This window comes from Bacillus rossius, chromosome 3, assembly GCF_032445375.1.
Source record: "Bacillus rossius redtenbacheri isolate Brsri chromosome 3, Brsri_v3, whole genome shotgun sequence".
Lineage (NCBI taxonomy): Eukaryota > Metazoa > Arthropoda > Insecta > Phasmatodea > Bacillidae > Bacillus > Bacillus rossius.
Window position 1 is genome coordinate 123533354 of NC_086332.1, and position 14524 is coordinate 123547877.

General features: G+C 48.3%; 1 protein-coding gene across 3 annotated transcripts in view; it reads right to left on the reverse strand.

The window, feature by feature from the left end:
• The window catches only part of LOC134531217 (uncharacterized), a 136493-nt gene extending 122171 nt beyond the window's left edge, over positions 1 to 14322 (reverse strand). For all 3 annotated transcript variants that reach the window (XR_010074969.1, XM_063366881.1, XM_063366882.1), the window contains exon 1: positions 14092 to 14322. Coding sequence is in view for 2 of the 3 variants with exons in the window: in XM_063366881.1 (XP_063222951.1) it covers positions 14092 to 14266 (175 nt within the window). In the remaining variant the exon portion in view is untranslated. The remainder of the gene's footprint in view (positions 1 to 14091) is intronic.
• Between the last annotated feature and the right edge of the window lie 202 nt (positions 14323 to 14524).

Genomic DNA, 14524 nt, shown 5'->3' on the forward strand with positions numbered 1-14524 from the left:
TCCACCATGGTTGCATGGAAGCATTTCGAGGACGTTGCAAGTTCCGGCAGTACAAGCTAATAAACCTGCAAAGTATGGACTAAAATTGTATGCCCTAGTAGACTCGCGTAAATTCTACACAATCAATTTGGAAATATATGCTAGTAGACGACCTGAGGGTCCATATAAGTGTGACAACAAGTCAAGTAGTGTGGTAAAGCGTATTGCTGCCCCTATCATCAATACAGGCAGGAAAATTACTATGGATAACTATTTTACCTCAATGCCCTTACCAAGAGAGCTGCTTCAGAAGAATACTACGATTGTTGGTACACTCAGAAAAAATCGGGAAATCCCTACTTTATTTGTGAACACAAAGGGAAGGGCACAAAGAAGCAGCATGTTCGCTTTTTCATCTGCAGGTACATTAGTATCTTATGTACCCAAAAAAACAAGAATGTGATGCTTCTGTCCACACTTCACAGTGACGACAAAATTAACGAAACTTCAGGGGAGCTTGAAAAACATGAGATAATAACATTTTATAATCTAACAAAATGCGGAGTAGATGTTGTAGATGAACTGAAAGGTGAATATTCTGTGTCAAGGATAAGCTGTAGATGGCCTCTGACAATATTTTTTCATTGTTGAATATTGGTAGGATAAACAGCCAAGTAATATACTCTACAAATACTGGAGAAAAACTCTCAACACGTGTGTTTCTAAAGAACTTAGCTTTGCAGCTAATGAAACCACAACTTGTAGCTCGTGCCTCAATCACAACTTTGCCTGTAGCCTTGCGAACAACTGTAGCAAGAGCCGCTGGAAGAAAAGCACAAACAGAATCAAAACGAAAATCAGCCCCAGGATTTTGTTCTGTCTGTCCCCGAAAGAAAAATAGAAGAACATCTAAATTGTGTGCCACCTGCAATAAGCCTATTTGCAATGAACATACAATATTGAAATGTTCTGAATGTACATAAATAATGTGTGCTGAGATAGTGTTTAGGAACATGTATGAAATTTTGTGAGCATTTTTAGTTAATATTTGGACATGTCAGTTTATCATGGAACTTGAAATATATGGTGCAGTTAGTGTGGATTTTATATTTTGAGGTTTTCAATTGTACGAACCAAATTGATGTAACTTATATTGTAAAGTAAGATAAGCAAAACAAATGCTGAATCCTAATAGAGTTAGGAGTTATAAAATGTAAATTTCCACGAAAGCAGTTAATTTGGATGTAGAAATTCTCTATTGCATAATGTGTGTTCTATTAGTCATAGTCTCAAACGTATAACATTAATTAGTGTACCCTCAAAAGAATCAGTAGATTATAATAATTTTTGTGCTAGAAAATGATAAAGTTGTGTATAATGTGTAATTTTCTGTTGCTTCCAACATTACTGCATTTATTGTTGATGTATTCGTAGGCCAGACAAAGGAAACTCAGTATACAGCCAAATAGTTTATTCTGATGATGATTATTGAAAAAAAAAAAAATTAAAATTATGTGATAGTAATATTAAATATAATTTAAAAAGCAGTGTTGTTTCATTTGCAATAAGAAAAATATTTGGCATTTTAAAAGTGGTTAAGCACGACTCTAATCGTAAAATTAAGTCTGTGAGCAAAATGCTCATGCGCGACCACTGGTTTAACATTTTACAATGTGACCAATGACGGGTTAAAGGGTTAAATAAATTCCACAACGAGATTACAGAAAGAGTCAAACTTCCTGACAGAAATTTTAGCTCAGGTTGACATGCTACACAGGCAGCAGCATGTAGAGACAGCAAAACAAACCGCAGACCAACAGATCACACAATATTCTTTTTCTTTAGAAACTAATTTTTCCCACATACATCTGACATTACACAAACAGAGACAGAATCTACGAAGAAAATTAGTCTCTTTGACTGTCAGGAACACGGAAGTTGTCACTGCAAGTCCCTAACGTGCAAGAAACCAGCCTGTCAAACGTGCCACTGACTGAACATGGGCACTGATAGTCCTGCATTCAGCATGGAAAAGGCAACAGATTCTGATAATCGATGCAGACACAGCTGTAAACCATCGATCATCCTCTGGGCAGAGGAATTGCCCACGTTTGTAGCCAAGTCGACAGAGAACCCTCAAAATTTCTTAAAAGTCATTCAAAGAATATTGCTATGGCACGGGGGTTGTTTCTGATTTAAAGATGTATTGGTGGCCTACGGTGCCACCACATGGATTCATGGTCACGTACACCCAGCTACTCTCGCCTCAGGGCCGATGTCGCCCGTGTGCAGCGAGACTTGTACCCCCAATTATAACTACCCATACCAGAATTCATTCACTCTGAGCGGTGGAGACGCTATAATAAATAAAGGTAATTAAATAAGTAGGCTCTTGGAGGTGATTCATACACCTCAGTCTCCATGTGGTCTTCCATACAAAATAAAAAGCTATATATCTTCATTACTTTTATTTATATTAGTCATCCTAACATCCTGAACATAAATTAACGCTGTTCATAAAGCCGGTGGCACAAATAAAATTAAGAATTAAGTTATAGTTCGTATTGCTTGACAAATATTCAAGTGAATTAAATAATCAATATGCTGAACAGTCTACTGCCAAAGGTAAACCCTGAAGTTAAGCGCAAGTGATTTATAAAAATTAAGAGTGCAGCTGAACATGGATCAATGATAGTTGAAGACAACGGTTGCTTGGAGCTCCTTACCTCGGGCAGCGGCGGCGACAGACTGTCTCATTCCAGAGCACCCTAGAGGCAGGTCACTTACATCCGGCGACTACCGTTACATACTTTTAAAAAACATGCCAACCCGAAAAAAAAAATACATGCAAGCCCTTATTTAAATCAGCCTAATGGCTGCAGAAAATAACATCAAGTAACTACATTATTTAAAACAAACTAAAAATTTAAATATGGTCTGTTCGGGATTATTCGGCATAGCTTATCATCGTTCAGGTCACTGAATATTTATGTTTCATTTAAAGAAAAGCCCATCTCTCCGATAAAACATAAACACTTGATTGGGTGGGAATGGCAGGGGGGAGGGGGCAGAGGAATAAAGCAAGTTACAATTAATTATGTTGGCATTGTTAAGGAAGCGAAGAACTGACATGATGCCCGTGGGATGATGTGTAGCATGGGGCAGAGGGGAAGAGTGCGAGGAGTGGGAGGCATAGGAGGAGCGGGAGGAGCAGGAGGAGGGGAGGAGCAGGAGGAGGGGAGGAGCAGGAGGAGGAGAGGAGCAGGAGGAGTGGGAGGCGTAGGAGGAGCAGGAGGAGCGGGAGGAGTGGGAGGAGCGGGAGGAGTGGGAGGAGTGGGAGGAGCGGGAGGAGTGGGAGGCGTAGGAGGAGCAGGAGGAGCGGGAGGAGTGGGAGGAGTGGGAGGAGTGGGAGGAGTGGGAGGAGCGGGAGGCGTAGGAGGAGTGGGAGGAGTGGGAGGAGTGGGAGGAGCGGGAGGAACGGGAGGAGTGGGAGGAGCGGGAGGAGTGGTAGGAGCGGGAGGCGTAGGAGGAGTGGGAGGAGTGGGAGGCGTAGGAGGAGAGGGAGGAGCGGGAGGAGTGGGAGGCGTGGGAGGAGTGGGAGGAGTGGGAGGAGTGGGAGGAGCGATAGGAGCGGGAGGAGTGGGAGGAGCGGGAGGATTGGGAGGAGCGGGAGGAGTGGGAGGCGTAGGAGGAGTGGGAGGAGTGGGAGGCGTAGGAGTGGGAGGAGTGGGAGGAGCGGGAGGAGTGGGAGGCGTAGGAGGAGTGGAAGGAGCGGGAGGCATAGGAGGAGTGGGAGGCGTAGAAGGAGTGGGAGGAGCGGGAGGAGCGGGAGGCGTAGGAGGAGTGAGAGGAGTGGGAGGTGTGGGAGAAGCGAGAGGAGTGGGAGGTGCGGGAGGAGCGGGAGGAGCGGGAAGCGTAGGAGGAGTGGGAGGAGTGGGAGGCATAGGAGGAGTGGGAGGAGGGGGAAGAGTGGGAGGAGTGGGAAGAGCGGGAGGAGTTGGAGGAGCGGGAGGAGTGGGAGGAGCGGGAGAAGTGGGAGGAGCGGGAGGCGTAGGAGGAGTGGGAGGAGTGGGAGGAGCGAGAGGCGTAGGAGGAGTGGGAGGAGTGGGAGGAGCGGGAGGCGTAGGAGTGGGAGGAGTGGGAGGAGTGGGAGGCGTGGGAGGAGTGGGAGGCGTGGGAGGAGTGGGAGGCGTGGGAGGAGCGGGAGGAGTGGGAGGAGTGGAAGAAGCGGGAGGAGAGGAGGAGTGGGAGGAGCGGGAGGCGTAGGAGGAGTGGGAGGAGCGGGAGGAGTGGGAGGCGTAGGAGGAGCGGGAGGAGTGGGAGGCGTAGGAGGAGTGGGAGGAGTGGAAGGAGTGGGAGGCGTAGGAGGAGTGGGAGGAGTGGGAGGAGCAGGAGGAGCGGGAGGAGTGGGAGGCGTAGGAGGAGTGGGAGGAGTGGGAGGAGCGGGAGGAGTGGGAGGCGTAGGAGGAGCGGGAGGAGTGGGTGGAGTGGGAGGCGTAGGCGGAGTGGGAGGAGCGGGAGGAGAAGAGGTGCGGGAGAAGTGGGAGGAGTGGGAGGCGTAGGAGGAGTGGGAGGCGTGGGAGGAGCGGGAGGAGCAGGAGGAGCGGGAGGCGTAGGAGTGGGAGGAGTGGGAGGAGCGGGAGGCGTGGGAGGAGCGGGAGGAGCGGGAGAAGCGGGAGGCGTAGGAGGAGCGGGAGGCGTAGGAGGAGTGGGAGGAGCGGGAGGCGTAGGAGGAGCGGGAGGAGTGGGAGGAGCGGGAGGAGCGGGAGGCGTAGGAGGAGTGGGAGGAGTGGGAGGAGTGGGAGGAGTGGGAGGAGTGGCAGGCGTAGGAGGAGCGGGAGGAGTGGGAGGCGTCGGAGGAGCGGGACGAGTGGGAGGTGCGGGAGGAGTGGGAGGAGCGGGAGGAGTGGGAGGAGCGGGAGGATTGGGAGGTGCGGGAGGAGCGGGAGGAGTGGAAGGAGCGGGAGAAGTGGGAGGCGTGGGAGGAGTGGGAGGCGTGGGAGGAGCGGGAGGAGTGTAAGGAGTGGGAGGAGCGGGAGGCGTAGGAGGAGTGGGAGGCGTGGGAGGAGCGGGAGAAGTGGGAGGAGTGGGAGGTGTAGGAGGAGTGGGAGGCGTGGGAGGAGCGGGAGGAGTGGGAGGAGCGGGTGGAGCAGGAGGAGTGGGAGGAGTGGGAGGCATAGGAGGAGTGGGAGGAGAGGAGGTGCGGGAGCAGTAGGAGGCGTAGGAGTGGGAGGAGCGGGAGGAGAGGAGGTGCGGGAGGAGTGGGAGGAGCGGGAGGTACGGGAGGAGCAGGAGGAGTGGGAGGCGTAGGAGGAGTGGGAGGAGCGGGAGGAGTGGGAGGCGTAGGAGGAGCGGGAGGAGTGGGAGGAGTGGGAGGCGTAGGAGGAGTGGGAGGAGCGGGAGGTGCGGGAGGAGTGGGAGGCGTAGGAGGAGTGGGAGGAGTGGGAGGAGTGGGAGGAGAGGAGGAGTGGGAGGAGTGGGATGAGCGGGATGAGCGGGAGGAGCGGGAGGAGTGGGAGGCGTAGGAGGAGTGGGAGGAGCGGGAGGAGAGGAGGTGCGGGAGGAGCGGGAGGCGTAGGAGGAGTGGGTGGAACGGGAGGCGAAGGAGGAGTGGGAGGAGCGGGAGGAGCGGGAGGCGTAGGAGGAGCGGGAGGTGCGGGAGGAGCGGGAGGAGTGGGAGGCGTAGGAGAAGTGGGAGGAGCGGGAGGAGAGGAGGTGCGGGAGGAGCGGGAGGAGTGGGAGGCGTAGGAGGAGTGGGAGGAGTGGGAGGAGTGGGAGGCGTAGGAGGAGTGGGAGGAGCGGGAGGAGCGGGAGGCGTAGGAGGAGCGGGAGGAGCGGGAGGAGTGGGAGGAGCGGGAGGAGTGGTGGCGTGGTAGAAGTGGGAGGAGCGGGAGGAGTGGGAGGCGTAGGAGGAGCGGGAGGAGTGGGAGGCGTAGGAGGAGTGGTGGCGTGGGAGGAGCGGGAGGAGCGGGAGGAGTGGTGGCGTGGGAGGAGTGGGAGGCGTGGGAGGCGTGGGAGGAGCGGGAGGAGTGGGAGGAGTGGAAGAAGCGGGAGGAGAGGAGGAGTGGGAGGAGCGGGAGGCGTAGGAGGAGTGGGAGGAGCGGGAGGAGTGGGAGGCGTAGGAGGAGCGGGAGGAGTGGGAGGCGTAGGAGGAGTGGGAGGAGTGGAAGGAGTGGGAGGCGTAGGAGGAGTGGGAGGAGTGGGAGGAGCAGGAGGAGCGGGAGGAGTGGGAGGCGTAGGAGGAGTGGGAGGAGTGGGAGGAGCGGGAGGAGTGGGAGGCGTAGGAGGAGCGGGAGGAGTGGGTGGAGTGGGAGGCGTAGGCGGAGTGGGAGGAGCGGGAGGAGAAGAGGTGCGGGAGAAGTGGGAGGAGTGGGAGGCGTAGGAGGAGTGGGAGGCGTGGGAGGAGCGGGAGGAGCAAGAGGAGCGGGAGGCGTAGGAGTGGGAGGAGTGGGAGGAGCGGGAGGCGTGGGAGGAGCGGGAGGAGCGGGAGAAGCGGGAGGCGTAGGAGGAGCGGGAGGCGTAGGAGGAGTGGGAGGAGCGGGAGGCGTAGGAGGAGCGGGAGGAGTGGGAGGAGCGGGAGGAGCGGGAGGCGTAGGAGGAGTGGGAGGAGTGGGAGGAGTGGGAGGAGTGGCAGGCGTAGGAGGAGCGGGAGGAGTGGGAGGCGTCGGAGGAGCGGGACGAGTGGGAGGTGCGGGAGGAGTGGGAGGAGCGGGAGGAGTGGGAGGAGCGGGAGGATTGGGAGGTGCGGGAGGAGCGGGAGGAGTGGAAGGAGCGGGAGAAGTGGGAGGAGTGGGAGGCGTGGGAGGAGCGGGAGGAGTGTAAGGAGTGGGAGGAGCGGGAGGCGTAGGAGGAGTGGGAGGCGTGGGAGGAGCGGGAGAAGTGGGAGGAGTGGGAGGTGTAGGAGGAGTGGGAGGCGTGGGAGGAGCGGGAGGAGTGGGAGGAGCGGGTGGAGCAGGAGGAGTGGGAGGAGTGGGAGGCATAGGAGGAGTGGGAGGAGAGGAGGTGCGGGAGCAGTAGGAGGCGTAGGAGTGGGAGGAGCGGGAGGAGAGGAGGTGCGGGAGGAGTGGGAGGAGCGGGAGGTACGGGAGGAGCAGGAGGAGTGGGAGGCGTAGGAGGAGTGGGAGGAGCGGGAGGAGTGGGAGGCGTAGGAGGAGCGGGAGGAGTGGGAGGAGTGGGAGGAGTGGGAGGCGTAGGAGGAGTGGGAGGAGCGGGAGGTGCGGGAGGAGTGGGAGGCGTAGGAGGAGTGGGAGGAGTGGGAGGAGAGGAGGAGTGGGAGGAGTGGGATGAGCGGGATGAGCGGGAGGAGCGGGAGGAGTGGGAGGCGTAGGAGGAGTGGGAGGAGCGGGAGGAGAGGAGGTGCGGGAGGAGCGGGAGGCGTAGGAGGAGTGGGTGGAACGGGAGGCGAAGGAGGAGTGGGAGGAGCGGGAGGAGCGGGAGGCGTAGGAGGAGCGGGAGGTGCGGGAGGAGCGGGAGGAGTGGGAGGCGTAGGAGAAGTGGGAGGAGCGGGAGGAGAGGAGGTGCGGGAGGAGCGGGAGGAGTGGGAGGCGTAGGAGGAGTGGGAGGAGTGGGAGGAGTGGGAGGCGTAGGAGGAGTGGGAGGAGCGGGAGGAGCGGGAGGCGTAGGAGGAGCGGGAGGAGCGGGAGGAGTGGGAGGAGCGGGAGGAGTGGTGGCGTGGTAGAAGTGGGAGGAGTGGGAGGAGTGGGAGGCGTAGGAGGAGCGGGAGGAGTGGGAGGCGTAGGAGGAGTGGTGGCGTGGGAGGAGCGGGAGGAGCGGGAGGAGTGGTGGCGTGGGAGGAGTTGGAGGAACGGGAGGAGCGGGAGGAGCGGGAGGCGTAGGAGGAGCGGGAGTAGCGGGAGGAGTGGTGGCGTGGGAGGAGCGGGAGGAGTGGGAGGAGCGGTAGAAGTGGGAGGAGCGGGAGGCGTAGGAGGAGCGGGAGGCGTAGGAGGAGCGGGAGGAGCGGTAGAAGTGGGAGGAGCGGGAGGAGTGGGAGGCGTAGGAGGAGTGGGAGGAGCGGGAGGAGAGGAGGTGCGGGAGGAGCTTGAGGAGGGGGAGGCGTAGGAGGAGGGAGGAGTGGGAGGAGCGGGAGGAGTGGGAGGCGTAAGAGGAGTTAGGTGGAGTGGGAGGAGCGGGAAGAGTGGGAGGCGTAGGAGGAGCGGGAGGTGCGGGAGGAGCGGGAGGCGTAGGAGGAGTGGGAGGAGCGGGAGGAGTGGGAGGCGTAGGAGGAGCGGGAGGAGTGGGAGGCGTAGGAGGAGTGGGAGGAGTGGAAGGATTGGGAGGCGTAGGAGGAGTGGGAGGAGCAGGAGGAGCGGGAGGAGTGGGAGGCGTAGGAGGAGCGGGAGGAGTGGGAGGAGTGGGAGGCGAAGGAGGAGTGGGAGGAGCGGGAGGAGTGGGAGGCGAAGGAGGAGTGGGAGGAGCGGGAGGAGTGGGAGGCGTAGGAGGAGTGGGAGGATTGGGAGGCGAAGGAGGAGTGGGAGGCGTAGGAGGAGTGGGAGGAGTGGGAGGAGCGGGAGGAGCGGGAGGAGCGGGAGGCGTAGGATGAGTGGGAGGAGCGGGAGGAGCGGGAGGAGAGGAGGCGTAGGAGGAGCGGGAGGAGTGGGAGGAGTGGGAGGAGTGGAAGGAGCGGGAGGAGTGGGAGGCGTAGGATGAGTGGGAGGAGCGGGAGGAGCGGGAGGTGCGGGAGGAGCGGGAGGAGTGGGAGGCGTGGGAGAAGCGGGAGGAGGCAGCTGGTGGTTGCTGGGTCACATCTGGCTAAGGAGGGGCGTAGTCCCTGGTCGACATCAACATGCTGCAAGTTTTATATTGACAGAGGGCACAATAGTATGCTGTCTGAAACAATGTTCAGAGAGTACCACATGCTACTGGTGATAAGTGCACCAAGGCAATGTAAACTTCCATCAACCATCCCTACAGCAATTCTGGAGGTTAAGAATACAAGCCACTCTCCACACACAACTAAATAGTTAGAGATTTTTATCCCTAGTGCAACTAATCACTTGAGTAACATATTTGTGATGTGGTCAAGAAGTGGACTTGATAATTGGACCTTGTCATGAGAGACAACGTATTTACAGCAATGATTTTCGGACGGCTGCCAGTTTTTTACCAGTTACAGTTGACTGGCAAGACATTTCAGAACCTGGCAGACTTTGAGGAGTTGTTAGCATGCAATAAAATGGACAGACAGAGCAATCCTCAAATAACAAATGCGAGGAGGGAGAATGTCCGCCACACCCCCTGCGTCAGACTAAGATTGCAACAGTGTCAGAGGCGGATTCAGAAGGGGGGCCCACAAGGGACGTGCCCCCCCCCCCCCCCAAACCAGAGGAGGAAAAATGTAATGGATAAAAAAATTTCTGCAGTAAATTTTGGGCTATTTTTAAATTAAATACTTATCAAATAACTTAGTCTGGATCTAATATCTAGACTCAGTTATTAGTACATAAATATATAGTTTCACTCCCCCCAAGAGGGAGAGGGTATTTAGACTTTTGGTGCAGCTCCCAGAAGTGAGTCGTGTCCGCCCTAGGCAGTATTAGTCGTACAGAGTTTGGCAAAACCACTGTTTCTAGGCACTGATTGTATGTCCCAACATGGGGATGGTTTTAGACTAGGCGGATGGCTGCTAACCCCAACTAACAGTGCCGTGCCCACCACAACAACATGCTGGCGAGTGACAAATTTGTGGATTACTATAACAAGAAACTAGCCTACATCGAACTTCTAATGTGTCAGCTAATACTTCATTGTTCATGATACATGAGAAGATATGCAAGCTGTGCAAGACATAAATATAATGCAATAACGGAAGCAACCATTATGTGTTATTGTTTAACAAAAAAAAATATTTTTCCAGATAAAACCATCTTCAATAACATTCACAAAGCAAAGATTTTTTTCAAAGAGGTTAACCATTTCACCACTAATAATAACCGATACCGGTGAGATATCTGAGGCAGAAGATTATCTAGTTTGAGTGTTAGAATGTAACAAGAAGCTAGTTTCTATGTGAGAGTGATGGTGTGAATCAGAAATAGGATGGAAGTGTCAGATTATGTTTGGACATGCGCAATATCAGAGTAAAAGATTGGTAAAGTCCTCTGAACACTAGTGACATTCTCAGCTGTACCACAGGGTCAATTTTCTGACTACCTTAGACCTCTTAGCTGGATACTGGCAGAATCCACTAAAACAACATTAAAACAATATATGTACAGCTTTTCTATTCCAGAACCACCAATATGTTTGGTCTGTGCAATGCAGTAGCAGAGTTTACCAGGTGCCTAGATGCCATCTTGGGCCAAGAATATTAAGAGTTTGCATGAGCTTACATCGATGATATTCTCATATTAACTTACTTTAGAATAACATCTACTGCATTTGCACGTTGTTAAATCTATAAGCATCAGGAATGACAATGAGGTAAACAACACCATGTATGTCATCATCAATATTGTTATGGAATCAGGACGCATACTAGTCCCAAATAATGAATACGTATGAATTCTCACAAAATAATGTTAATTTCCAATGGATTCAGTAGTTGTGGAGAGCCCTAGTCAGAGAAAATGTGTTGTTTAGGTGATTAAAATGAGTAGATATTGATGACATACTAATAAAGTCTTTGAAATTTACTTATAACATTGATTTTAGTAATTTAATTTATTTCTATATATATAAATGCATCATACAAATTAATTTGGCATGTTGCTATAGAAAATATATTGTTTTTAATGTGCCATTCTATTTCCCTTCATAGTCTAGCTCACTAGCCAATCAATATCTAATATGAGATTAAAAACACAGTTTAAAAAATGGATAAAGGCCCTGCCACATTTTGCACAGTCGTGTCTGTCCGATGTGTCGGACCTTGTCAAACCAAGCTGTCTGATGCATTTTCTGTAGCAACATGCCAAATTAATTTGTATGATGCATTTGGTTCACATGATAATACATAGAGGGCAGCAAGCATGGTACATTTAAATTGGCTTTTAATGCTTGGTTAGATTAAGTTTACATGTTACAAATACTGTGATATAGTGAGAATGGTTGATTGGGTTAGGTTACTATATTTTAATACTTTATAACAGTGTAGTGGGTTAAGTGTTAGTTACATTTAAAATACTTTAAAATAATGTAGATGTTGGTTGATTGGGGAAGCTACATTAAAAATACCATAAATCATTTGAATGGTTGGTTCAAAATTTACAATTTGAATTGTAGTATGTATAACTTGACCTTACAAACCACCATTACAATTTCTCAGTATTTTTAATGTAGCTAACCTACCTAACCAATTATTTACAGATTTTTACAGTATTAATTAATTCCTAACCAACAATTTTAAAACTTTTATACTATTTTTAATGTACCTAACCTTACTGCTCATTAAAATAGTAAACTACTTGAAATATGAACATGGCCTCTTACAGAGCAATTCAAATAAATGACAGGAGGTGGGAGGTAAGCACATAATTTCAGAAATTTTTATTACAATCATTTGCAAAGATCTTGAATATTCTAGTTTTACCTTTACAAACATGGTAATTCTGAAGGAAAAGCACTTTATTGTAACAAATATAATAAAATTTCCAATTTACTTCTTTATTTTTTTACTTCCAGATGTGTTTTACAATAATTTTGATACTTAAAGTAATTTACCAGTAATTGCCATTAGTAATATTCTTATGTCGTGGCTTTTCCGGAAATTAATAATAAAATTCAGAAATTACTTTTTCTCAAGACTAGAGACATTTCTGTACTTATCTTGGAAACAGAGTCTTTATATTCCAACTGGTTTCTGAGAAATCACTGTTCATAGCTTACATTATAATACCTATGCACTAACGCATTCGTTCCCATTTTTTTTTACATTCCTATACATGGTTAATCACAGGATTGGCAAACCTAACATTCCAAAAGTCATTCCAAGGCAGTGTTTTTGTATGTTCAGTATAAATATTGCAAATTTGTTAAACTGTGAGAATGGTTGTTTAGATTAGGTTAGCTCCATTAAAAATGCTTTAAAAAACTGTGGACTGTTAGGTTAATATAGCTACATTAAAAATACTATAAAATATTTGAAATGGTTGCTTAGGAATTGTAACGTAGCGTAGAAACCAGTTCACACAAGTTATTCCGAGACCCAAATAGTTCCGAAGTTCACCAAAGGTTAGCTAAGTTAGCAGCTCGCACGAAAGATATCCGTGTAATCTTTCATCTTTTATGGACTTATGTATTGGATAAATTAGAAATACTTCAGAAAAGTGTGGACAGTAGATTAGGTTAGTACAACTAGGTACATCAAAAATACTGTAAAATCACATGAATGGTTGGTTGTATCAGGAAAGTTACATTTTAAATTGGTAATTCCTAAGCAACCATTATAAATATTTGACAGAGTTTTTAGTGTAGATATATTAAGCTAACTAACCATCCACAATGTTTTAAAGTAATTTTAATGTAGCTAACCTAACCTAATCAATCATTCCCAATATTCAACTTAAGTTCCCAAAACAAACAAACAAACCCACATGGGAATGCAAAATAAATGGCAGCGGCCATGTCAATGCATAGGTATTGTAATGTAACCTATAAACTGTGATTTCTCAAAAACCAGTAAAAATGGAGAAAAACTGTTATCAGGGTAAATAGACGAATGCCTTTAGGTGTTTGAAAAAAAGTATTTTCTGAATTTTATTAATTTATTTGCGGAGAGCCACAACAAAAGAATTTTACCTTGCCATTTGAAATAGTGGTTATGGTAGGTAGATACATTAAAAAATGGCATAAAATTGTGAGAATGGTTGTTAGGTTAGTTAGCAACATTTAAAATACTTTAAAATTGCGTGAACAGTTACCTACATTAAAATACTATATGCAGTTGTGTCCACAAAATTGTTTAAAATGTTTTAAAAGAGGGTAAAATAAATTGTTGTTTGTGAATGATACCCTGAAAACCACACTTTGGAGGCCTTGAGAGACCCTTGTGCGACTCGTACGGTATATTTCCTTCCAGTTTTATTTTTAATGGATAGTATACACATGTAGGAAGATTTCTATATACCAGCTATATCGTTACCGATGGCCAAAGAGGGTGAAATAAATTAATGTTTGTGCGTACTTGCGTGAATTTACTTAGGCCATTGTTGTTCCAAGTTCAGTGCAGTATGACGCACCCGGGCGGCCGGATAGAGCCAACTTCAGCTCAGTAAAACATTTCCCTGAATTTTCCATGACTTTCATGACCACAATCACAATTTTTCCTGAAAAATTATTTTAAATAATTTACCCAATCGAAAGAAATAATGATAATCCTGCCTCCATCATCCCTATAGCTGTGCTACTTTAAACTGAACCTTACATACATCATTTTACAGTGTGTAGAACTAAGCACTATACACCATACGAAAGAAAGTGTTCAAAGTCTCATGGCATCCTGGAGCATGCATTTCTCCTCTCAGATTATTATCAATGCAGAATTCCCAGTACTTTACCAGGTTATGAAGTAAATTCCCGACTATCCCGAAAGTAGACATACTGTATAAAATTGTAAGGACTGTTGGTTACGTCAAGTTAGCTACATTTTATATTGATAATTCCTAGCTAATCAATCAAACAATTTTACAGTATTTTCAATGTAGTTAATATAACCTAACCAAACATTCACTATTTAAGGTATACGTCAGTAATCAAACCTGACTAACAGACCATGTTATTATTAAGTGCTTTTCATTTAGGCCAGCCTAACCGACCATTTTCACATCATCACAGTATTTGTAGTATGTAACTAACCTTATCACTCGTTAAAATAGTACTACCTCTTTTAAGTATCACAACACCCTCTTAGAGAATGATTCTGTAACACTTCAGGTAAAAAAAATTGCATTTTTAATTTTTTTTAAAAAAAAGGCTTTAGAATTGCCAAAAACACCATTTCCAGATGTATGTATGTATGTATGTATGTATGTATGTATGTATGTATATATACACATATATATTACGAATAAGCACATTAAAAAAAAAAATATTTTTTTTCGAATCCCAGAATATACAATCCATGCCACATACCATTCTATTTCAAAAATATTTATTTAGGCATAGAAAGTAACTTACTAGGGCTATAAGCATAACTGCATCGAATTGAATATATATATCCTAAATTCTTTAAAGCATCAGAAAAATTTGCATATGATTCTTCAGTGTCCAAGTAACCCGAAATAGTTTTGTCCGCTTCATTTACTACACAATTCTTAAGTTTCTCTTGGAACAAATCTTTAAAAGTAGACATCTTCAATACATGTTTTTTAACCGCGAAATTTCATCAACACGCGATAATAAACAATGTCGCAGAGGAAGCCTAAGTTGTACATAGAGTTGAGGCCTACCCAAACGCGCCCATAGAGTTTACCTTTGGCCAACTTCGTGACTTTCTTTTTCTTAGCACGGGAATTTTGATTAGTGTATACATATTTTCGGATAATGATATTTCTCTTTTTATCTATAGCATTTTTCAATTGTTTTTCATGGAAAATTCAAAATCAGCTTT